The sequence below is a fragment of the Labrus bergylta genome, chromosome 2, assembly GCF_963930695.1.
Source record: "Labrus bergylta chromosome 2, fLabBer1.1, whole genome shotgun sequence".
Lineage (NCBI taxonomy): Eukaryota > Metazoa > Chordata > Actinopteri > Labriformes > Labridae > Labrus > Labrus bergylta.
This window is the reverse complement of record NC_089196.1, coordinates 11,431,670-11,458,093: the sequence shown is the minus strand read 5'-3', so window position 1 is coordinate 11,458,093 and position 26,424 is coordinate 11,431,670. Positions and strand designations below refer to the sequence as shown.

At 42.4% G+C, this 26,424-nt stretch overlaps 1 protein-coding gene across 3 annotated transcripts in view; it reads right to left on the bottom strand.

Annotated features, from left to right (window-relative positions):
- The window catches only part of LOC110001945 (tetratricopeptide repeat protein 28), a 165,256-nt gene that overhangs the window by 53,590 nt on the left and 85,242 nt on the right, over positions 1-26,424 (bottom strand). For all 3 annotated transcript variants that reach the window (XM_065964689.1, XM_065964692.1, XM_020657530.3), the window contains 3 exons: positions 15,627-15,774; positions 11,017-11,289; positions 9,483-9,613 (listed from right to left, as the gene is read on the bottom strand). In XM_065964689.1, coding sequence (XP_065820761.1) covers positions 9,483-9,613; positions 11,017-11,289; positions 15,627-15,774 — 552 coding nt within the window. The remainder of the gene's footprint in view (positions 1-9,482; positions 9,614-11,016; positions 11,290-15,626; positions 15,775-26,424) is intronic.

The following is a 26,424-nucleotide window of genomic DNA, read 5'->3' as shown; positions in this document are numbered from 1 at the left end:
AGTGCTGGTTTTAAATGCTAGTATTTGATCATAGCATAGAGTACTTGACATTAAGTTATCTTTAAAAAAATAAACATTTTGTATAGGTAGGCTATATGTAAACTGACTGAGCTATCTATCAAAATGTTACATATCTGGAGGTGATGTTTAGTGTAAAAACAAAGTAACCTAAATCATATTGCTGTGTAAACTGTGAGATGAATCCTTTAAACTAGGTTGATGTTTATTAATTTATTAAGCATGAGGAGAAGAAGAACAAACAGGTAACAGGATATAACTCACCATCTAATTTGCTAGCATTGTTAGCACGTGCTGTTGGTGTCTACATTTTTATGTCGATTCTGTGAATAAAAAGGTGTCTGTAAACCAGCGCCCTCTTTGACAAGTATACAAGTACTCCATGATTATGTAAATAAACTCCAATATTGACTTTAAATGTCCTAACCCAGCACCAAAACACTCTCAATGTTTAGACTGCTGTTGACTTGAGTTGGTGTTTTGACTATTATGCAGAAATCGTTTTCCACAGTCACATTGACTAATCAGGGCCAGTAATTGCTCCAATGAGTGATAAATTGGGTCCAGTTGGGCCACAGCCCAGAGGAGATTGTTGGTCTTCATCACTGGCAGTTTCTAACCCCTGACCTTACCTCCTAATCACCAATTAGCATGCAGCCTTTTCTACATATTGACATGAGGCAAATGCTATCAGCTCAGAATGCCTATTAAAGAGACTCTAAAACAAACCAACTACAACACCAACAAAAATCCCAACTCAAATGTCGGCTCAAGAAGGCATCTTTCAATGCAAACGTACACCAATCTTTTGATGCGGGCCAGTGTGTTGGTTGAGGGCAGCTGTGGAGGGAGTAGCCTTGGATTTGTAGCTCCCCCTTGTCACAACAATATCTTTTTACCACAGAGCTGCTGACATGATTCATGAGCCAGAGGACTTGATGTGGTGTTGGTGTGCAGGCCAGATGAAATCCCCTCTGTCCACTAATGTAGGTTTCTGTGTTGGGCTGTGCTTTACAAGTTACTGTAGCTAAGGAGCCATTTCACACTGCTGAGCTAGAAATAGGTCTTACTGTAGCTAAATCAACCCCGTCCAGCCCTCCCCAACCCCTGTCACTGGAGACAGTACACACATGATTCTACACACTCGTTCAATAAACACATACACACATTCTTTCTCTGCCCCTCTTTCCTTTTCCTCCCTTCCCTTCATAACTACCTTCAGTTACTCTCCCTCTATCTTTTACCCTCCCTGCGCCTTTTCCCAGCTACCTCTCTTTCCCTCGCTTCTTCTCCTTCATTAAAATGGACTTCCTAAAGCCTCCATTCGTCTTGCTGACAGCTCTACTATCGATCGGGCCGGAGAAAGGGATGCAGTTCCAGAGCTTTAAATGGTTCTCTGGCCAGCCTAGATGAAGGCCGAGCTGAACTGAGACCGGAGGGGAGAGAGGATGGAGAGCTAGGCTTAGCCCGGGAGGTCTGCCCCGAGTCTGGACTCTGATACATTTTTGGTCACCATTAAAGAAAACCTAGATTTCCCTGATGGCATGAATCCAAATTTACAAGAAAGGACTCACCAACTCTGTAATAAGGATTAGTCTGATGAGATCAGATAATGAATTAATCACGCAGGTTGAAAGCCAACACATTAGCCAGTCTCTTTGGGCCACTTGCAGGCTCTCCAGAAAGTGAGAACTATAATGGGACCGCTCAGAGAAGAGGGAAGATATGGAGGTGGGAGTGTCTCAGATGGCTACACCGACATGCAATTCATTTCAATCAAAGCCGTGCGAACTAAAATTCCGCTGGCTGACGCCTTTAATCGGGACCCATCCCTTATCGTCAGCCATTATCTAGGGAAGATGAGTTGGCACATTCGGTCTTCATCCCTCTCGCTGTGTGACATCAAACCCCTCCGCCGAGATTAATGATCGGACGTTAGATTTTCTTAATGATTAAAATCTCTATTGCGTACTACTACTCAGTGTCCTCAGTGCTGTGGGAACCCCAAAGGAGACTGTTGGATTCCCTCCTCCCTCTGATGAGCACTATCTTTGTGTCTGCTGGTTTTCATCTATAATCATAAAGTGCACCACGGCAGCGTGTCAGAGAGTGAAGGAGTCCCCTGAGACCATGTCACTGTTTATTTGAGATCTAATATGTCCCTCTGTATCGCCCTTGATTGGAGCAGCAAGAGAGTGAAAGATAGACAAGGTGTAATATTTAAGACAAATTACTCCAAGTTCCCAACTGTGAGCTCTTCAATCTCCACAACACCCTGCAGTGTTGAGATGAAGATCCTGTTAGAGTAGCATCAGCAGAAGGCTATTGTGATGCACTAGTATTGATGCTTTAATCAGGAGTCTGTACAGCATTCAGCGTTGTGCAGCCAATTTAAAAATCCAACCCCTGATAGGGAAAAAATCCTCCAACAGAGGAATGCGTCTGCTCTTTCTAAAGGCCACTCTCTGGCGTAACATGGGAACACAGTCTGGGATTTTGTAAAATTGAAAAAAGATAAGACAAAACAGGTCTAGAAGAGAGAAAAATTAGCAGAGGAGTGTGGAAGAGGTGAGTAGAAAGAATAGTAAAAAAAAAAAAAAAGGAAGTGGAGGTGATATGAAAGGGCAGAGGAAAGGAGAAATGGAGCATGTGCTGCTGAGGAGAAAGAGCGGGCGGAGGCAGAAGAGAGGCAGAGAGCAGTGGTCGATATAACGGCAGTCATTCATCTCTCTGACAGCCTTCCAAATGCTCCACTGGGGGGGGACACAAAGCTGCGTGACCCCCAATGCACCAAATGCACAGTGCATGCTCATGCTCACACACACACACACACACACACACACACACGTTTGCATACATGTGCATACACAGAATCTACATGTTTATGAACCTACAAAGCGGCTTGTTCTGGGTGAGCAGCATGTTGCAGGGCATGGTAGGTCAGTGAATACACCATGACACTGCAACCTGTACAAGCACAAATCCAGCCACAGGCGTCAGTCACACATTCATGGGCTTCTTATCTCACTCATACACACGCGCACACACACACACACACACACACACACACACACACACACACACACACACACACACACACACACACACACACACACACACACACACACACACACACACACACACACACACACACACACACACACACTTATCTGTTTGTGTGCAATCAAATCAAGAGCAATAAATCTCAAGGGCACTTCAAAGAAAGCTTTCATGTGGAAAACCATCAAATGTTTCACACAGATCCTAATTTTTTAAGAAAAATGTCTTCTAATATTTCACACTGAAAAGGTCCAAGACAAACACACACATTAACAGGACACGACACATTCACATGACATTAGAATATGAGAACACAGATGTGTGCTCCCGTTAAAACACACACTAATGCAGGCACACACAAATCCTTCTTTCTCAGTTCTGGTCATGGCCCATTGGCTAAAGGCTGCCGTCCATCTCTCATGATTCATGGCTAAGTGAGCGGCTGTAGAGCAGTTCTGAACCACTGGGCCGAGGAGAGCCTGTGTGTCATTAAGGCACAGCGGGTTAGACGTGCTGTTAGAGCTGCAGCACTATGTCCTGTGCCTCCGTCCAGCAACAACAGGAGGTGAGGAAGCAGGTACTGTACGTGCTAGCACTGCTCATAGTGGTTTTATTGTAAAGGTAATATCACCAGCTGAGTGCACTCAAAGACTACCCTGTCCTGTGAGGTGTGCACAGAGAGAAAGAGAGCTGTTGTCTTTTATTTAGTCGGACACCTACGCCTGCACCCACCCAGCTTTTCAGCTAAATTAGCCCATCTAATCATCCCCAAATCCGTCGTCTTAATCAGAAAAGCTGTAGAAGCTAAAAGGAAGAGACAGGGGTGCCAAATCCACCCCCTGCCATCCTCTATTAGCACAGGCCCCAAGAAAGGTGGCGGAGGCACACGTCTATACCCTAATGACTCCCTAATGATCCCCTCCTCTGCTGGAGTGCTGACAAACCCTGACCCTGACAAGAAGAACACCCACACTTAGCCCTCTTCCTCACCCTTCATCTGGAGGTTCATCTCTCAGCCCTCGGCCTCATTACACCCGCTCTGGTCCAGAAATATCCATACAGCCCAAAACTATAGGAGCAAGACAAACACCCATGATGAAACATTCTGAACAACTTTTAGAGCAGGGGGCAAAAATTCCTCTTTGGCAGATGGAGCGAGAGGGAAAGAGAGAGCAGATAAACAAAGCAAGTTGAAGAAAGAGAATGGCAGTAAGAGAGAGAAGAACTGTGGATCCAATAAAAAAACATGTTTGTATCTCTCTTACTTTTCCCTGATCTCGGCTTCAATTTCAACTTTGGGTCAGGGGAGTACGCAGCGTAGACTCTTTTCAACATTACACAAGACATAATTACAGAGTACAACGCTGCCAGGCCGCCTGAGTTTCTCCCAGATACTCACACCCCAAATTAGGGGTTACCTCCCTCTAGTTAAACCTACTATTTAAGACGAATACGTCACAGACAAACAGAGGGGATGGTAAAAGGAGTTTGAAGAGAAAAGACCATGTTGAACAGCTTTGTTTCTCAATGACAGAGAAGGCCTTTGTTAGAGATGGTTACTGGCAGGCCTAAGATATCGCCAGGTGTGGAAACTAGGACAAGAATAAAAGTTGGAAATGACACACACAGCTAAAGTTACGAAAGACGATGTTTATGTTCTATCTGCAGTATATATATGTGACAGCTGAAAATCTGCTTAGGATATTTCCAAAAGGCAGCAAGCTAAAGAAAAACACTAACTTCACACTAGCCTATGACCTCATTGGTTTGGATCGCAGCTCCCAGTCCCAGTCGCGGATGACAGAGCACTCACTCTTTGAGCCTTCCTCCAGCTCTGCCTTCTATTCTGTTTTATTTTCTTTCTTTTTTCTCCCTGGTCTTCTCCTTTACAGAGGAGTGTAGTGGTCAGACTAAGGATGATTTATTGGTGTCACAGAGTCTGCTGGTAAGCTATACAAGCATGTGGCCAAAGCTGGAATTGCTTTTTGTGCTGCATTGTGCCAAACAGTACCACAAGAGATTGTTGTCCCCTGGTTATGAGAAGATGAAAAGAGGTCCCATGCATGGATCCTAACAGGACCCAGGTACTGTACAGCCTCTGGATTTATGGAGAACACCCATCTGGATCTCTGTTTTCTGTCTCTCTTTGCTCTTTCATCACACAGGGGCCCTGTTCTCCCCATTGTAGACTAGTATCTGAAGTCTTATGGTAAACCAGAGCTTCAGATCACATAACTACTTAGTACTATTGATGGTATCAGTACCAGTATAGGTAAACATTAACATAAGGAAAAAGTTTCCTAGTGAAACAAAATGCATACCAAAAAGCCACTTTAGGGGATTAGGGGATAATTCCTTGAAGACATTTGAAGTTAATTCCACAAGTGACAAATTGTATTTTTCATGTTTCAATGATGTACTGTCCAATAATATTAATGGCATCAGGTATCATGGAAGTATCAACATGGCTTTTATTTAAAAAGATAAATATAATCGTATTTATGAATTACAAAATGATTTTTAAGTGACACAAGTGATGAGGCTGCTACTGTAGGTGTGTAATATGACAGGAGGGTTCATAGACTTGCAATTAAACTGAATGTAATTGAATATGTGAGAGGAGACAAACATACATTCAATGAACGGTTTCTAGCCTATGAGTGACTAGAAGTGTCAAATCTATTTGGTTTTACCTGATCAGCTGATTGTGAACAGCATTACCTTTGTTTGTAAAGAAAAAAGGGAGAAGAAGTGGTGTTCCTGATGACAATCACTGACTGCTCATTCAAGCAAACAGAACTCTCACATAGTGGAGACACTGTGATGAAAAACATGGACGATGATAAGGACGTTGAGGAGGGCCAATAGGAGGGGGATTGTCTGAACGAGCTGCATTGATAATTTAAGTTAGCATTAATAGCAGAATGTAAGATACTTCTTTCATGGTCGTTCTACCTCCAGTTGACATGAGCTACAGCTTGCAAGTACCTGCTAGCGAGCAAGAGTTGTGAATTGCTATTTTCATAAAATGAAATAAATTTGCTTGACCATAATGTATGTAACTCTGGCAGTGCTGCAGTATTTTTTTGCTTACAGCTGAATCATTTTGTTAATCCACAGATGCTTTTTGGAGTCAATATGATTTTTATTGTGATTGTTTGTAATGCGGTTGTCTAGTTTATGTGCCAATTTGATTTGTTTAATAGTAATGTACAGGCAGTAGTGCTTTCATCGCTTGTTTAGTAACTTGCATTTATTTAAATTTGAATTGACTCTTGTTTTTCTGTGGTAATATTATTTTTGGTTGTTTGTTTTGTCAAAAATCTTTTGCACCTGCTATAAACAATCCTGCTCATCCAAAGCTTACCTTATCACAATTTCCTGGTACCACTGCTTGCAGGACAAGCAAGCTTTCAATCAGGGACCAGATAAGTTGTAAACATGCCAAAAGGTCAGGCAGTTTATGTTACACATGTTAGAGTTCATCACTTAAGCCTGTGTGCTGAGGAAAAAACAAAGTTTCTCCAGTCCAGTTAGGATGAGGAGGTTTGTCTGTTCTAGGTTCATGATCATTAAGTTGACCTTTATTCTGACCTCCATCCATACCCAGATGCCTGCAATTCATTTGATGTGCAAAATCTTTTCTCAAGTAGGAAAAAAGAGTCATAACACACACACACACACACACACACACACACACACACACACACACACACACACACACACACACACACACACACACACACACACACACACACACACACACACACACACACACACACACACACACACACACACACACACACACACACACACACACACACACACAGTTCATTTAAATATGTTGCAATCTTTGAGCTTTTTATTTTCATACGATCAAAACCTGACGCTAAACAGAATCAAAAAACCACATCCCACGTCCTATCAAAGCCACATGGTCCTCCAGGTCCTTTTATCACATCAAACATCTAACTGTATATGTTTTTATTAAATTCTCCAGGAAATTCTCAGTAACTGCAATATACTCTAATTAAAGCTGTTTAAATCCACATATGGCTCATATTCCTTTATCACTGAAGAGCTGGAAACGATGCCACATATTCAAGTCTCTCTTTTTTCCACACTAGACTGTACACTGGAAATCCAGTCCGAAACAACATCCTGTCCCCGGCCTCTAGGAAGTGACCTCAGCTTCAGAAAGGCCAGATAAAACGTCCACATCAGGAACAAAAACAACAGACCGGCCTTAATGAGCGATCCACCAGGCCCCAGTGTGTTCTGAGGGAGACCAGGTGGTGTGACACACATATGACTCTGATTAGGGGGCCTTCAGAGGAACAAGAGGGGAGAAGGAGGGGGGGCAGTAAGGAGGGCCATCCACGGCCAATCGGTTCTTTTTGCATACTGTGTGATGCAACTGTTGGTGGTGTTCAATGACCTCCACCTCAAGACGGGCCTGTTTGTGTGCAAGCATGGGGTGAAGCTTGAGGAACTTTCCTTTTAAGAAGCAACACGTGAGCAGCATAGCACTTTTCACTAGTCAGTGCCTGAATATGTGGGTCACTGTGGATTACAGCAGTTTCATAGTGATGTCATGGTGGCCCTGAGAGCTCAAACTTAAGAAAACACAAGCAAACAGACAAAAACACTAACAAAAGCTGTTCTCTTTCACCATTTCTATTGTTGCCTGTGCCTGTAGTCGTTTTTGTTTTTATACAGTTTGTTATTTTCTGTGTGCATATGTTTTGATGAACTGCAGTACACTAACCTCGCTCAGCAACCGCATTAAGTACTGATACACTAATGAATCATATACTTATGTCCTAATGAAGTATACTATACCATCCTGCAAGATTTACTTACATCTTTACCTTCATCTATCTGATAACACTTACTCTCTATTTCCTGCTAGTTGTCCCATGCACTACTGCTATGAAAACCAAAGTTTGTCAATGAATTTCCGAAGGCAAATGAAGAGGAATTATCTGTATGGGAGTGAAAAATAATAATGAACGCTGGTTTGAGGGGTCCCCAATACATTTTTTTTTTGCCATTTTTTGAATCACCACTGACTGTTATACATTATATACTTGTATGATATACTTTCACTATAATGTATGATATACTTGTACAGTAATGTATGGTGCCCTATAATTTGATGTCTGCATTTGTAGTGTACTTTTAGGGTTTTTAAATAATACAATGACTCAAACAAGTCTTCGCTCTGAAAGAAGTAGTAGGCATCAAAATGCATATGTCTGCACTAACAAGTTAACACATTTAATCAGGCCAGTCAATTACTGCTTCATCTGACAGTATGCAGAGCAACCAAACCCTCAGAGCTGACACAAAGTGCACGAGCATGTACACTCTATGTCTCTTGTTCATATCTCTCTCTAACCTCATTACATGACAGAGGTTTTTGGCATTGGTGTCTGTCGGCTCATAATCATACTTCTACTTAACACACATTCAAAAACTGTGAGGAGTGGGACATGTCAGAGGGATCCTTGACCTCATTTGTCACTAATTAGTTTCATCCTGGTGCATTGTGCTGTGTTTGACTGGACTTAAAAGTGTCCTGATATCAGGGAACACAAACAAGCCGGGCTGCCGGCCTGGTGGGGAGGATAAGGAATGAAGGGGAAACGGAGGCCATTCTTCTCCTGGTGTGACAGGGATTGTGTTGAAACAAGCACCTGTCACCTCCCAACAATGACCACTGAGGGTCCGGGCAGAGGCAGAGACAGACATAAGAGACACAGACATAAGGGACAGAGTGAGGTGACAAAGGGGGCACCAAACAGCCATGAAAAGTGCATTAGTCTTTTTAATTTCCCCTCCCTCTTCTTTATGATCTGCTGTCCCTCCCACTCGTCTTTACTCTCTCGGCCACATATTCAAACAAACTAATCTGTGTAAATCATTTTCCAAAACAGGTGTATGTGAACTCCAGACTCATTGTGACAAGGATAACCACACATTACACACAAACACACCCACACATCTGCATAATATCTGCATTTAAATGTTTTGCATTAATAATAAGGTAAACCAGGTGCTAAGGCAATCCTAGTGGCCTTTTCTTTATCTGCCTCACTCTGTCTCCTCCCCCATCGCCTTCAACTGCTGTTTTCCACACCAACTTGTCATTCATGTTTCTGAATAGACAAAGAGCAGCAGCATCTCTGCATCCTTCAGACTTGTCCTTCAGACTTGTCCTTCAGACTTGTCCTTCAGATACACTCTTAACAGCCAGACTAGAGAAATGCTGGGCACAGCAAAACCCCACTCCTACAACATGATAAAGACTCAAGGAAAAAAAACACTTTTTACCCTCAATTTATTCTCCTCTGTGCTTATAGTAATCCTGTTAAATCAATGTCTCAGTGTGTGCCTCTTACCTCTCTGTCCTTTAGTTTCATGGCCAGAACCAGCTGGTTGCGATGATTGGTCAGTGCCTCGCGGTAGTTTCCCTTGGAGAAGAATGCCGAGCCCAGATTCCCATGAGCACGGCATTCCCCTGTTTGGTCACCTGAAGAGGGAAAAAACAAAAGCGGTGAGAAGAGAAGCCAACAAAGCATATTTACGGTACAGCCTACTTGATTACAAAGCAACTGGTGTTTTTTTTCACATCATTCCACGGCCACTGTTGAACAGCTATGTGATGAACCACATCTATGCTGCTGACATCCCGCCACAGCCTTAAAAGGGAAAGTGGCCGTATAAGTTCTCCACAGTAGAGCGGCTTCCCTGACAGCTGGTTCTGTTGATCTCGGTGCTGCAGAGGGTGAGAGGGGAAAGCCTTATTATTTCTGCCTGACAGAGAGGCCCCACAGACAGGGCCAAAGGAAAGCATGATTCTGTGTACTGCACCTGAGAACCACAGCTCCTTATCTCCAGCTGCTCTGCCCAGTCATGTGTCAAACTGTGTGGGGGCGAGAAGACTGGAGCCAGTCTGTGCGACTCTATGTTTTCATTTTTTCCACCCCTTTTTCTATCATCTTAAGGTTTTTCCTTCCCTAACTGTCTTTCTCTCAAATTATCCGTCTTCCTCCTATATTAACACCCACGCAGGCAGCGTATCCATACTCGTTGCAAGTAATATCTATTTTTGAGCAGAGAAATGGGTCAGTCTATTCATTTTTTTTTTTTTTACGGATGGCAGAATGAGGAAAAGGCTTTATACGGCACAGAAACAAAAGAACACTTACATGCTCACATTGACAATGGTATCATGCTGATGTTCATATGTACTGTATGTTGCATGGTTACACCACAGACATTCAAATTAATCTGATAGAAAATGTGAATAAATGTATGAACATTTATTGAAAATCACTCCACTGGTTTTCATCATCCAGACATTGACAGAAAGACATTACAATTACAAGGGCCAGCAATATATGGGACTGGATTCAATTGATTGCCAATAATTTGAAACGTTCCAAGTCTTTCTGTAATTTGTAAGACAGCATTTTCAAAACATTGGCTGCTTTTCTGGTGTTACATCATTATTAAGTCAAATAACTATATTTGGATTGCTGGTTGGTCAGGGTTTTGACAAATGTTTTGCAAGCCTGGTGGGCTCCCAGACCTACATTTACCTCAGCCTGGGACTAAGCATCAGGGACTTCTTGAAATGTTTTCTTTTATATATCCTGATGTTAAGTCCCGCTGTTTGTTGTACACTAACTAAAGTTACAGTGGGGCAGCACAGTTAGTAATATGGATATAATGTTTGAAGAGGGCACCAGCAACTGTTGGTAAATACATGAATACACCGAAAAGAAAGCAGCTGTTCTGAGATAAGAAGATATCAGACCAAAAAATATTTTCCACAAGGCTGGACAACACCTTGTTTGGATGTCCTTAAAAATAAACAAGATAATTGTTTTTTATTATTGTGTTTATTCTTCTTCTTGTCCAGTTCCTTACCTAAGGTCTTGGCCACCTCCAGGTCCTGCTGCATGTACCCGGTGCTCTTCTCGGTGTTGCCCAGGGACCAGTGGGCGCTGCTGAGGGCCGAGAAGACGGAGCCGCGTAGCTTGAGGCTGCACGTGCCGATCTTCAAAGCGGCTTCGAGCACCACAACAGAGGCTGTGTGGTGGCTCGCTGTCAGCAACTCCTGGCCAATCACAGACACCACCACAAAGGGACTTTTGTCCAGTTTCATCTTTTGCAGCTGCTGATAGGTGGGCTCCAGAGACTCTGTGCAGGAAGGACACGAGTAAGAAAAGAGATTAGAAACAGACTTTACAATGTGCTGAAACAGAACCTTGTGCTGACATGATGATGGACAGCATTATCTGACTTTGATAGCAGTAAGTGCGTTACATATTTACCAGCCCTGACAAGCGTGACTGCTGTCTAAATTCAGATTCTGCTTTCCTCCAGCAATAGTTTTGTTTTGTCTGCTTAGGTAAGCATCTCTTTTTTCTTGGCTGAGTGACGGCGATCACTGACTGCTTGACAAAAAATTCTAAGTGTGAACCATTTCCTGCTCCCTCTTCTCTGACTGGGGTGTTCTCAGGTCATTTCAAGAAGGCCTGCACACAAATAAAACAAGTTCAGACCACTGCGGACAACTGTCTTTACAAGCCACAAAGATAACTGATGTTCCTGCCCTCTCTTCATGTCAGCCTGTATGCCTGTTTACGTGAATATAGATGGGTGCACTGGTTTTGAAATGATCAGAGGAAACTATTGCAGCTTATGCACACGGTATCAGCAGCAGATGAATGCAGAGCAAAGGAGACACACAAGGTGACCTTTGAAGAGGCTGAAAACGCACACAATGACATAAATCAATGTTGGGCCGCGTGGGATTCGGGATCCACAGCCCCTCCAGATTACAAAGCCCTCTGGCAGACACCAACATCGAACAACAGGAAGGGGGGCAAAGGAGGCACGCCCAAGAATGTGTACGTGTGTCTGTGTGTACTGATGTATATGTGTGTGTTGGCGTCTATTTGCATGCATGTACACATCTGAGTGTATCTGGGGAATTCTATACTCTTAGGGCCCAATATCTGCAAATATTTTGAACAGAGATGCTACTAATTAGGTCAAAGCGCTTTACAGATAACAGCATGGTGTTACTGTGCTATGTGTGGTGCAAGTGTAGTCAGAATTTTCACACAAAAAAAACACAAGCTTTCATAAAATGCTTCTTTCATTTGTTTAGACAAACACTTAGGCACAGCAAGTACACAAAATCTGAATAAATTCAATAGTTCTTGGAAACACACACAGATGCTAATTCACTTAGACACACAAGAACCCTCACACACACAATATGAGATGCTTCCCCATACAGGCACTCAAAAGCATAACTGATGATGCTCTTTCAAGAGCATAGCTTCTGTTCCAGTACTTGGCAGAATGTCGTGCTCACAGAGACGCTGCGTGCATATAATATCCATTCATAGCTTGTAATTGCCTTCAGAGTGACACCAAGAGCCGAGTCATAAATCAAACAGAGAAAGAATCCTTTTTTAAATAAGGTGTCATGGCTTCGGCATTCATAAACAGGGAGTTGTGACAACATCAGGGGGGATTGTTTTACACGCACGCAAGTTCAATAACATAAAATAGAAATTTGGCAGAACACAGGGACACTACTACTTTAAATGTATTTAATGATAAATCCTATGAAAAGAAAAAAATTCTATAAGTTTAGTTATTTTTCATGGTCAGTTTTGAAGATTAAGTACTTTGACCACGTCCAGTTGTGTTTTATGTTAAACTTAAACTAAACAATTGAAGACATTGATTCTGAGTATGAATATAGCCTTTCATTCTAAACTTCTTCAACAAGCATGTTTTTTTTTTCATTGAACTTGTTGAACAACAGAGAAACAATAATCTGTAGTCTTCTTTTACAAGTAATGTGATACCTTATTGATTTCTGTCAGAATAATTCTCTCCTCACTCGTCCTCTCCTTGCTAAGCTGTCGCTCTGGTGCTTATTGTGTTACAGAATCAAAAGAGCTGTGCTCAAAGGCTCCTCAGCATGGCAGATGATGATGAACAAGGCTCCAAATCCTCCAGTTAAAGGACAAGCTTTTTAATGGCAAATGATCCAGCCTGGGTCAATAACTGCCACACTGTGAATCCATCTCCTTCATGCTTCATTTGGACGGATCTTAAAGTGAAAAAGCCCCTTATGAGTAAGAATATGTGGGAAACAATCCAATAATTAACGGCTAATGGACCCTTTGCACTCTCTCTGGACCAAATCAGAGGAATGAGAGGCAGAACTGGAGCAGGATGAATAGGAAGAACGTAACCGTGCTATTACATACATACTAAAACAGAGATAAAGCTGTGAAAGACTGATTTCCCACAGCTTGTCCAATGCCACAGATGGACAATCATTATTTGGAGGAGGTGCTGATGCAGTGATTATCAGAAGTGGCAAACAGAGAGAGGCAGATACAGTGAGAAGAGGGAGGTAAGATTGCACACGTTTCTGCTTGTGTGAGATTCTTTTTGTTGTGGGAAATACTGTACGAGTCACTTGAGAGCAGAACAGCTGCTTGACTCTGGTATAATGAGAAAAAACCTTGATCTGTGAAAGGAGGAGTGGGAGTTCGTGTCAGAGAGAGAGAGAGTGTTGCATTGTAAAATGACAGGCTAAGAACTAGAGTATTGCATATAATATTAAATTAACAGCAGAAGCAGAGCAAGCTTTGATGAATTCACAACACAAAGGATCCTGCAAGATGTTTGCCTTGATATTGTTCTCTAAGGCTCATCATTCGTCTTCCTCTGTTGTAATTTATGTATTTGCTTATTTTGGTATGAATGCGATGAGATGGATTTCTTTGCTCTGGGGCAAAACAAAATCATAAAGGTGCTTTGGGAGGACTGTAAACATCAGAGTGTGTCGGGATGTCGGTGGTAAGATAAATGACTCAGATAAATGAAAAGGCAATCACAGATAGATACAGCTAGCTGTTTCTTGGCATCAGTCGGGAATAATGTAGTGTTTACGGAACAGCTATAAGAGATTTCAGAGTAATTCCATCAGGATTATATATTTTAGGCTAATTACAATGTTGTTACAAAACAAACAGGTGGAGTACAATGACTTCATGTATACTATAGGTTTATGGTGTTTTGAGAGGGATATCTGTGGCTCTCTGTGATGTTCTTAAACATTAAGTGTTGCTGTACTGAAATTAATTTGGCAGGTAAGATAATCAACAAGCTGAATCCCGGGATGAGAGCACTATCAGGTAGATAAACACGTCTGAACGGCAAAGCGTTTCCTTCTTGAAGGAAAAAAAACACTTGCCTACCTTTCTCTTATCAGAGGACTTAGGCTGAGTAACACTGATTATCCTCCCTGTTTGCCGGCGTAACATTGATTATGGTCCCCCTGTGCCAGCAGCCCCTCTGAGAGGATCATTGCCCCTAATCCTTTGACCTAGCTACCTCTCCTCAACACACCTCGGATTAGGTTCCTCACTGGTTGCCTGGCACTGTGGGAAATAAGGTAAACAATTAAGGGATTAAATGGCTTGGGCTAACTGTTGGTTCTTCCCTACCGAGAGGAACCAGTCTGGTCCAGCATGCTCACGCCTGGGCTCGCACCCAAAACCTCTTAGTTTTTGCTCCAGCGACAGGCTTATAAACTAAATTTTGCTCAGATGGGCTCCCTATTCTTTGGTCTCTTGATTTTTTTTCTCATTCTGCATTTGCACACAAATATTCCGCTGTATTCAATCAAAGAAAGACTGACTCCTCACGGAACAAAGCCCCTTAGAGCTGCTGATCTCATTGTACAGTTCAGTGAATTTTGGATTATAAAACAAGGCCACATTTTTTTTCACAGGCTCAGGTTTTAGCTCCTTTTTGAAAGAGATGATGACAAAGCAACACTGCAGAATGACTAAGTCCGTGTTGGCAGGTCACTGCCATCCAGATCTGAAGAATATTAAATCCTCTGCAGTGGTCATGTGAAGTAAAACTGCTGCCAGGTTTGTTTTGAGGCTCATTAGGCCGGCTCACACTGATTACTCATGGGCAATCAGGTCACTGCAGTTGGCCGACACAAGCGATTATAATGCAAAACAGGCCAGAACACATTTTAGTAACAATCTTGGCTTGAATGCACTACTTATAAATCCACTCAGCTTTGGAATAAAGGCTTACACAGGGGCAGTCGCAAACAATGGCATTAGTGTTGGATGCTCATTAAGATAACAGGCTATCAGTGTGTGAGATCAGGCCGGCTAACAATAAGATGTGCTAAAGCTGCAGACGTCAGGGCTCAAGGTCCAGAGGTAAGTTCTTGACACCATCAGTCAGTCACAAAGACAGACAGACAGAAAGATAGAGAGATGGCCTGCCTGCTGTACGGTTAAAAATCTGACAGGTAAAGTCACCTGAACATGCTAACTGAGTGACAGAGTGTGGGGATTATCTTAGCGACAGGCATGCAGGCAGTTGAGGGACAGAAATGAAAAGATTTAGACGCAGACACATGAAAAAAAAAATATCAATACATACATTTGACCCGATTGGGCACAATTTCTTACCTCGTAATGGTGACTTCATGGCGGCTTCTACCATGCCCACCAGTAGCTGCAGGCTCTTGGGGTCTTGGGCCAGCCCGGAGGCAAAGGCGGCCAGTGCGTCGGCATGGCGACCAAGGTACTGAAGGGCAACACCCTGTCGGAAGTATGCCTGCAGAGGACAGAGGTTAAAAAAACGGAGTCATCAACGCTGGAGTGCCACAGCATGGGGCTTTATAATGTACAAACACTTTAGCAGACACACTCATTTCACGCCATTTGCCTTTTTTCCACATGAGCAGTTTCCTGAACATGGCACCTCTCTCCATTGTATTCCCATAATAGAGTGATCACAGGTTTTTTGTACTTGTTAATTGGATTATAAGTTTTACATAAACGCACGTTACACTTTGGCTGGCTGGCTGCCTTCTCAGGAGCAACTATTGTTTTTCTACTCGATAGATTTTTTCTCTTCCGTTTGCAATGTGAGTGAGCAACACCCAAGTCAAGTGCTGGGATTTCTTTTTGGCTGTGATGGAAAATAAGCAAGAAGAAAGACAAGGGAGAATGGGAGAGAGACAGTGAGAGAGCTACTTACTCAAGTCAGTCTGTAGCTGAATGAAAAAAAACAACCCATAAATACTTCAGATTGTGCATTCCCTTTGTCAGAGCGCAGTCATAAAACAATAACACAACTGGCCGCAGTCTGTTTTTGCCATATTTTGTACATCAGATGTGTAGTTGTGTTGTGTTTTGGATACGTGACTGGCTCTTCAAGCAGACAAAAATTAACCGCATTTGTCATCCAAGTCGCATTGTTCCTCAGAGACGTAAACTGCATGCTGCTGACATACTGTTTCTTTCTGCAAGAGACTAAAATATTTTGGAACATTCTTCAGATTGAAAACTAAAACAGACGCTGACTCTGGGATCCAAAGCCCCATCAATATGTTTTCTTTTTCCTCTGCAGCATGTCTGTTTGGACTCACCAAAGAAAAGGCATGTTTTATCCAAGCAACTTTGTGACTCAATATGTTTGTGACTTATCAGACAATAATCCTAGGGAGTTGTTAAACATGACTGGTCCAGACCAAAAACAGCCGAAAAAAAGAGACTGAAGTAAATCCAGCTCATTATTCACCATCCAAACAGTCAGACAATCGCACAATTACAGCAGCGAAGCATGAGGGACACACATTATGTGAGGCAACAACGGAACTGCACAAACACATTTCCTTCTTTGGTGTTCTTTATGTGTTTGTTTGTGAGGGGCAGCAGCAGTCCACCTCTTCACTGAGCAGGCAGTCACTTCACTCACAGCTTCCAAATGTGACACGAGGGCTAATTTGCTATTAGCATCCAAGTGGCCTTTTCATTAGTCTTCCCAAGCTTCTCTGTTAGCACCAAGAGGAAGTGAAAAAGGCGGGGAGGATTAGGGAAAATGAGACATGACATCGAATTTATAGAGACCAGTAATTAATTTTGCCTTCGTCCGAGCCCCTCACTGACTACAAATCTCTACGCAGACCTGCTGCCCCCCCCCCCCCCCCCTTCACATCACAGCCTCCCTTTGCTTGCATCACAACTCCATTGAAAATGACGAGGAAAGAGATTAGATTCAAAGCATTAACCTTTGTTCTAACACTGTTATTATATGAGGGGAGAGCAGGCCAGGGTATCCGCTCAATATTAATTGCATCTTGTGGCGGTGGAGTTTGGGCAGGACGTTCGGCGAGAGTGGAGAGGCCCAAAAACGTCTCGCCCGGGGGAACAAAAGACATTTAAAAGCACTTCTCCCTTTGATTAGATTTAGCCTGCAATATGAGTGCTCACCAAGGGATCTTTCTTTCATTTTTTTTTAAGCGGCGGACCCTGACCGAGGCGACCGAGGGAAAGAGGACGAGGGCGAAGATTGATAAAATAAGGCTCCCTTCACAAAAAATTGCCATCTCCTTTAATCCTTTTATTTCCACTATACTGTCCTACATTGAGGAATAGACTGAGCGGAGGGTGTATTAAAATATTGCAAACACAAGCAGGAGAATAAATGCATAAACGAAAGAGGCACGGCAAAAATGACAGAATCAATGAGCCGTACAGCTCTATAGGAATCTTTTTTCTTACATTAATCTCCTGCTTCCTTCAAAACACATCGTGTAGCTGCACAAAGACAGACTCACGTGATACAACCTCAGCCTTTTCATAATCCAACAAGTCAATTCAGCCAGTGCAGCTCCTTACAAAAAGAAAGCCCACTTGAATTAATAGGACAGAAAGTAGCTGAAAACTAGAACGTGTGCCCCCAAATATTAGAGAAGAAGACAAGGCAGTAGAAATAACACCAACTGGTTGATTACGTTGTTACTATGAGTCATTATGGTAAAGGGGAGAGCAGGATTTACCCCTACACATCATTTTTTTTAATTCACACTTAACAGGATCTTTTCTAAAAACACAGCAGCATCTGCTTAGAGCTGCTGCTACAGTGATTAGCACAGCCTCTAGCTCTTACCCTAACAGAAAGAAGGAAAGAGACAGAGGAGGGGGGGAGTAACAGGGAGTATTACAGGAGGAAAAGAGAGGGCTTCACAGATTAACTTTGCCATCTCAACAGACAGCATTACATACACAGAAGAATGACTGCATGAAAGATTAAGTGGGTGCTTAATCTTTCAGCCAAAATCATCTCAATAAACAGGATGCATATTTGAGTGGGACTCCTCCAAAGGCAGAGTTCCTACAGAGTACAGGCCCGCCTAAAATAGTGACACATCCGTTAGGTATCTTGTACAACATGACATCCACCGTCCAAGACTACTAAATGTGTTTTGCCTGAAATTCAATCCGGAGGTAAATTATTGAATTTTCCTGTATCTCTGCCTGCTTTCTTTAATGCAGCAATGTGCTGATACCACAGAAGAGTGGATGGAGCGGGAGGCTTTGTCGTTCTTACCTGTGGGTAAATTCTTACAGTATTGGTGCGCATGTGTGGCATTGCATGTGTGTGTTAACGTGTGTGTGTGTGTGTGGGGGAGGGGGGGGGGGAAGAAAAAAAAGAGAGGGAATGAAAGAGAGAGGCTGGAAAACACATGAATAAGAGAGAGGATAAAAGCTTTTCTTGTTTCTCAACTTTTTAATATTTCATGAATGCTTGTTTGATGTAGTTTTAAATATTCATGTTTTTATGCTTAGGCGGAAGAGGGAAATGATGCAAAAAAAAGTTGCTCACTCTGGTGCATAGTGTCTCACACTGTGGGGAACCGCACACATACACACAAGCAACAAGCTAATGCACAGCACAGTCACATATGCTCTTTCTTCTCTAACAAGACACTTACAATGAAACATGGACAGTTGTCTGTGTTGTTTCTTTGTTATTCACAATAAGGCTCACAGTCAGAGCAGCTGAACTGAAAGTTGACAAGATTAAGAATTGGGAGTTTGGCACAAGAGCAGCTGTTAAAGGCTCTTTTTATATTAGCAGATTAAAGCCCCCCCCACCCCACTTCATCCTTGCCCCTGTCTTGGGCTCCTCTTCAGTACGATGTAACCTCAGGGGTGTCGTTGGCCCCTGGGAGCATGTCTGTGTTTGCACTTCTATATCCTTGCTTAGGGTCTGGGCCTAACAGGCTTAAAAGAAGAATTCTTGGAAATATATCTGTATCTCATTATACAAATTGATAGAAACAATTAAGAATGGTTCGACAATTTGCAAGGTAAATATATGTATCACTCAGGATCCTCCATGATACAAGTGAATGTACAAAGGAATACTGAAACATATAATGAACATATTGTTCAAAAGGTTCAACAATATTTTTACAGTGTGATTCATTTCAGACACATTTTCATTCCCAATTTTGTCAAAGGCTGCAGCTTGGTCTGTGATCCAAGGCTTCTGAATACGACCACTGAGGGTCCACTCTGGCCTTTATTTGGCACATGCAGAGCTCTGCCTTCAAGTTAGCTATACCAAAAATGCAAAGTCTGCTTAGACTTCAGAAAAATGAAGGCAATTAAATAAGCAATAATACAATGTATCAAGTTGCATTTTCATAAAAAAAAAAGGCTTGCAGACAAAGATTGTATGACTTTTGATTTTAAAAAATCCCAAACCTATGTTTAACATCGTGAAACAGCCTATGAAGGTTATGTTAAGGTAAATCTAAAAAAACTTGATAAGCTTTCAGAAAAGATCATTGATTTGTTAACTTTGTTACAAGTAAGGCTTTCTGTACATGTGTAAATTATGTCACTTTTGTGTGTAACTTTCCTGTACATCATACTTTTCTAATGTCACCTTACTTCAACGCCACATAAAAACAATAACCTCCAATATAGGGTCCAGAATTGTTGCAACAGGAGTGTCTATAGCGTTATAATTTGAACTGCTTGGCCGCTACCAAAACTGCTGTATGTAAGGACTTAAAGTAAGTGAAGAGCTCTTTGTCATTTCCTGTCTGACTAAAAGGCGTACTCTATATTGTGCTTCAACTCTTTACCCCTAACCTGAACTTGTCATTTTTTTGTGATTTTAAAGAAATCAAATTGACGGGGTAATCTGTGAACGGCTTTCTATCCAGGGTACATCATCTGGAAATCACCTAAATAGTAAGATAATATACAGACAGCTGAAGCTGTTTTCTGCCACCCGTTCAGGGTTCTAACACCTTACATGATGTCTCTCTAAACAAACAACATAACTCCTCACCCACAATGCATTCACTGTGTTGCTGCTCCAGCTGAGCTCCAGCAGCCCGGGGTCTTGTAAGGCTTGCTGTGCACTGATCGGCGATCAGCAATAATAGAGATCCTCTTAAATGTGAAAATCAATAAAAGCCGTGTAAGCTCCGTTAAGACCGTGCCACACCCTTCACCGCTGTGGTGTGTTTAGGAGACCCCTGCTGCAGATGGTTTCTGTGAACACCCACAGGGCGGCTGGTGCCAATGCTGCGACTATGAACAGAGCTCCTGCTGGCGACATAATAGAACCCAAATCAGACCATCAAATAGGGACAGCAGGCTACAAATACAATGCACACACACACACACAAATACAAACTGGAGAAAAATACATCAATAAATCCTCAAGAAAACCTCCCATCTGTCCTCAACAAACATGTTTTACTCGAAATCAGCTTCCCACAAAGGCCAGAAAGCTGGGATCTGATTAACACTAATGGTAGGACAGGAAGAAAGGGATTTCTGCCTTACTTTGCCCTGTTTCTTGGCTAATAGGTGTCGTTGCCTAGTTTCCAATGTGACCTAGAAATGTCAGGTGTCGACCACAGTTTTAGACACTATATTGAAAATCTCTACCACTACACATTGAATGTGAGAGTCGATTCGCAGGGTACACAAAATGTCAACTGCTTCATTTAATATCCAGGGATAACTGTCAGCCTTGACAAATTAGCTCAGAGTACAGTTTATATAAAAGGTATGATTGTTGCTTTGGGCCTTCTGCCCTTCAATGTGAAGCCATAGCATAGCACAATAAAGTATGTATTTAATTAAATCCATTCCTGAAGCAAAGTCTGGGAATTTTAACTCATCTTCGAGCATCTCCTTGTGGGTACTGATCTGTAACCCCCAAGACAGAAAAGGTCTGAAGTCCTTTCCAAGGCGGAGTCTGGGGCCTACACCCGTAGCCTCGGGCAAAACATGAACCTTTGGCCCGGAGATCATTGGGATAGAATCATTACACAGCCATCTGTCTATTACGGTCTCCCAAATCTAATAAGCCCAAACCCTACACCAGCAAGCACCCCTGACCTAAATCGATCAACAGTGTGTTTCTTCCTGTGTATTTGTTGTGTCAGTGAGAAAAAACACTGACAGACTAATTTTTCTTCACATTGACTGAAAGATTTCTACAATAATCCAACCAATCAATGAAAAGGGTTGATTTATGCTGACTTGGCAGGCCTTTATAGAACAATGGGGGAGTCAACAGTGATTTTATGTTAACAAAATAAGGTACATAAAAGGTGCACATTAAGCACTTATGCAAGTAAAATTGAGGCCCCTTACAATCTGTATGTAGGTAGATGAAGTAAAATATTTATGATGCATTGATGTATTCCTCCCTTAGGGCGATGTAGACTCTAGTGATTGCTGTTCCATCCTTAATTAGCCCATTAGATGAGATGGCTTTAATGAGAGCAAATTAAACTGATCATTCTTTGTGGAGCCGGCAATTAAAGGGTAAATGTTTCATTATTCAGTGAGTGGCAACAGTAAGACCCCAGTAAACCAGGTTGCCTTGTAGATGCTTCATTGTGAGAGGCATTGTAGTACTCTCTCATGGCTGCGAGGAATCGATTAGCCGGCTCACATCAAACTGGCAGCCAGCGCAGGACTTCAGATTGGAAAAGGTCATAGTCAGGTATGTGGAATCAATGTGTGAGTCCCTGTATTCACTGATTCACATTATCAGGTAGGGGGTTGGTTTAGATTTTTCTAAAAACAATTACCAGGAGTCAAAGAGAAGCTTCAATAAAGAAGGTCAGGGCTTGAGATGTGGGAGGTGTCATGTGGTGCACATCCTTTTTGACAGTCAAAGCAAAACAGAATAGATAAAAGAGAAAACTGATATTGCTCGTTTATCACAAACAGACGAAACAGCAAAATAGTAGCAAGCTGTGGGGTCATGCAATGACATGCTGTCATAATACACTGTTTGGCAAAGGGAATTCAATTTTCTTTCCACTATCTACATGTACACCACAACTGATGGTTTTCACAAAGGAAACAGCCCATTAGAAAGTGATAATCCAGCAGATAAAATGGCATATTCCAAGCACATTAATTCCTATGATAAAAAAAACCATGTCACACATTTCCCTGTATGATTTATAGCCTGATTTGTCACATTGATGCAGCTAGCATACTTGCATTCTTATTAGCATCTTAAGAGTCTTGAGATGTGAGGCTGAGAGGGTCAGGGTGCTAAACAGATTTCCGTGCCCCACTCGAGTAGATCCTTGGCTCGACTCTGGTTGAGCATTGCGCACGAACCCTATAGCCACAGGGGCTGACTCTCAATTAAAGTAGGCATTAATTACTTAAAGGAGCTTTAATCAATCAAGGCCAGATGGTGAACCTGAAAAAGAGAGCAAACGCTAGGCCACAGAAGGGCTTTCCATCCGGACTAGACTAGAGGTGGCCATTTAAGGCTATAATACAAAATACCTACAAGGCTTATTCTTAACAGAGTGTATTTTTGTCACCCAAAAGGGTTATTGAGCAAGCAGCTGATATCTCTGGTGTGTCTTTTGCAATCTAAGTTTATATTCAGTTTTGAACTTCTTTCTCATTAAAGCAGCTATCTTATTCAGATTGCAACAACAAGCTAACAATGGAAGTAACACTGACTTTTTGTAACACAATTTCTAGGATGATTATGCAAAGCCAATTCCAATTGTATAAACAGCTCTGACCATATGTGTCCCTGATGTGTTTAGCCCCACAGTGCCGACAGAAGAGGATACTTGGCCCTGGTGCTGTACTATGCTGGCCCCGGGCTCCACATCCTCCATCTTCATTTGTATTTACGTAATTGCCTTTGACAGTGAACTCAAGCATGGCTGAAAAACACTCTCCTCTTGGTAAACACTGGCTGAGAGACACATGTTCACAACATGGGAAAGCAGGCATCTCGAGCAGCTATTAGGATGGGACGTAGTGTCCAGCTGACCCTCTTGCAACAACAAACAGGACTCTCTAAGCTTCAAATATGGAAAGCTGCCTATCTTAACTAATGAAGTACACAGTGCAAAAATCGTAGAACAGTAGAAGAAGCTTCTCTCACCCTGGGGTGTTTTTGTGGATTTGGTTATGATTGCCTGCTGAGTTTGAAGATCCCAAAGAGACACAAAGTCCAACAAGTCATTACCTCCCTGACACTGTCACACAGTGGGAAAAAGCTCCTTGTCAGTGTCGGCACTTGTGTTGGGTTCATTAGGTTGCTCTGGCCTTAGTGGGAAGTTGCTTCATCAAACAGGAGTTGAGCTGCCTGACAGCATGGCTTCTCCAGAGCTGTCCTGCAACACTTCAAAAGACTCACAGTCAGCCTTTATGGATGGCTCTAATGAAAAGCATGGCATGAGACCCACTGCTTTTGATTCTGCCAGTAAGGAGTCATACATGATTGAGTAAAGGCAAGCTGAATCACAGATAAGACGCTAAGAGGCTGGAGAAAGAAGAGGGCAGGGCATGGAGAGACAATGGTGATTTAGCCCAAAGGGTTAGACTTACCCTTGAAACAAGGAGGAAGTTGAAATACTGAAGAAGGTGAGAGAGAGGGAGAGAGAGAGAGAGAGAGAGTGCACAAGAGAGAGACAAAAAACAATGGTAGCCCATGAAGTCATTCCAATACAATACAAGCATCCGTATTGGCCATTCATATCACCAAAAATCTGATCTTGGCAAACGGTTAGTACTCCTGCCAATCCACTGATGGAATACCACAATTCATCAGCTCTTCAGAAGATTCCACTTTTTTCAGGTAATTTTTTAAAGTGCAGTGGTAACACAGAGTAAAAGGACAGCATTGAGTGTTTTTCCATCCACAATATGTAAATATGAATGTCACTGTATATATCTAGTGTGCCAAGTTTTGTTTGATACCTAAGTCTCGTTGTCAGAGACAGTATAGGAAAGAAAAAATGGTATCCAACATCTTTACTCAGTGACGCCTCTTGTTATTTCTGTGTTTGTCCCCTGCCATCCAGCTATCAGAGCTCTTTATTGTGTGTGACCTGTTTCTCCTTCCCATCTCCCAGCGCAGCAGCATCAGTATACTGGATTTTGCCATGCTGGTGCACGCAGCCATCTCCCCAGCGATTACCAGATAAATGCACTTTAATTCACAACATATGCGGCAGGGTTTTATATATAGACTCGCTAATTCCCTCTCGGCCACACTGCAATATGAAGTCCATGCTGCACCAATTTAAGTGTGTGATGAGTCCCGTGCTGACAGGCTCCTCTACTTATCATATATATGACATGCTCCAGCACAGTGCAGGGCCAGGGAAAATATTAGAAGCTGAAAAAAGTAAGATTATGGTTGAACCAGTGTGGATTTTTCATTATTAATGAGGAGAGTCAATTTCAGGCCTGCTGTCCTTTTGAGAATTATCGCTCAATCCCAGATGTAGTTGAGCTGAACAGTAGAACCATTTCATGGAAAATGTCACCTCCACAGAGGAATAAAAATGCATGTGCTGCAAATTTTAACAAGCACAATGCGGCTAATGCTACATTTAAGCAACAAGTACTCACTTTCTTTGACTGAAATCCTGACAGTCAACTCCCATAAGAGGGCTAATTGGCAGAGTTCTACTGAGAGGAGGTGTCTGCCTCTAATAACACAGAGTGGTCCTGTAACACATCTGCACAGTCTGTGTAAGCTCATTAAACAGCAAGTTCCCTCTGCGTTCTTTGGCCATCACCATGCATCATTAATTGTGTCCGCCTGCTAATCACGTTAGCAGTACTTCTCTGGCTTTGATATCTGTCTCTGTGCACACTGCGAGACTAGATAACCTGTCCAGGAAAACGAGGAAGTGAACAGGCTTACCACCTGTGGACACTTTATGCATTCAGAAAAAAAAAGTAAATATGTTAATTGAAACTCCTCTGGCAACTGATCTTCACATAAAAGAGATCCACCGCCAGAAAACACACACACACACACACACACACACACACACACACACACAGAGACACACGCACTCTCATCTAAACATACACACAACCACTGCAAGCCAAATAAAACCACTTGCTCAGAGCTATGAGTCAAACTGTTGGTGCCAACAATCAATGGGACTCACTGCACCCAGCTGGCTGTCGTAGCGGAATATATTAATTTTCTCATTTAGACACAAATATATACTACAAATAGATTAATGGTGTTTGATCAGCCTGGCAGAGCGATTCCTATTAGTATGCATGAACGGTAAGAGGCATGATGTTTGATTTTTTTTATATGCTGTTCATGCTTTGAGCATATGGCAGCCACTAAAACCCTTAAATCGATGGAGTTAAAATGACAAGACATGACTTCCCATCTCACAGCTGTACTCAAAAGTGATACAGCTCCTGAGGAAAGGGGCTGCAGTACAATGAAAATGGAAGAGGACGTTGGAGCCATGGGAGCCAGCAGAGCAGGGGCACAAGCGTAGAAAATTGAGGCTATGGCTAGCTTAGGACCAGGGAAAGGTGAAAGTGGTCCTCATTTCATACTACATGGAGTTTGGCAATTACTGGGGACAGCCCCTCGCACCAAGACGCAGAAAAGATTGATCCGGACAAGCAGGACCTTGTTTGCTTTGTTAAAAGTAATTAATCACGGTGGCCATGGAGGAATGGGCTTTGAGTGTTCCACATTTCTGCTGAGTCTATGAATATAAGTACATAAGAATGTCACATGATATATTTCTGCCCACATATTCATCAGAGCTGAATTGGAAATGGATGGAGCAAGGTGGCAAGGATAACTCTGGAAAACAGGGAACAAATACAAGCTGATAAGGGAAAGAGGGAAAAAGGGAGGAACATGTGCACACTACACCCATTTATTCACATGCATGCACTCAAGAGGAGCAGCAGTGCAATCCATCATAAGAGTCCTATCCACACCCACTGAGCAGGGGGCTACAGTAAAGGGGAACTGTGGATAAATGAGGTAATGGGAAGGACGGAATCCTTATTCTTTCACTTTGCTCTGAGTGAAATAAAGGAGTTACATCTTCTTACACAGGTAACTCATAGCTCCTTAAAATGAGATCAAAACATCCGTGTCATGTGACAGACC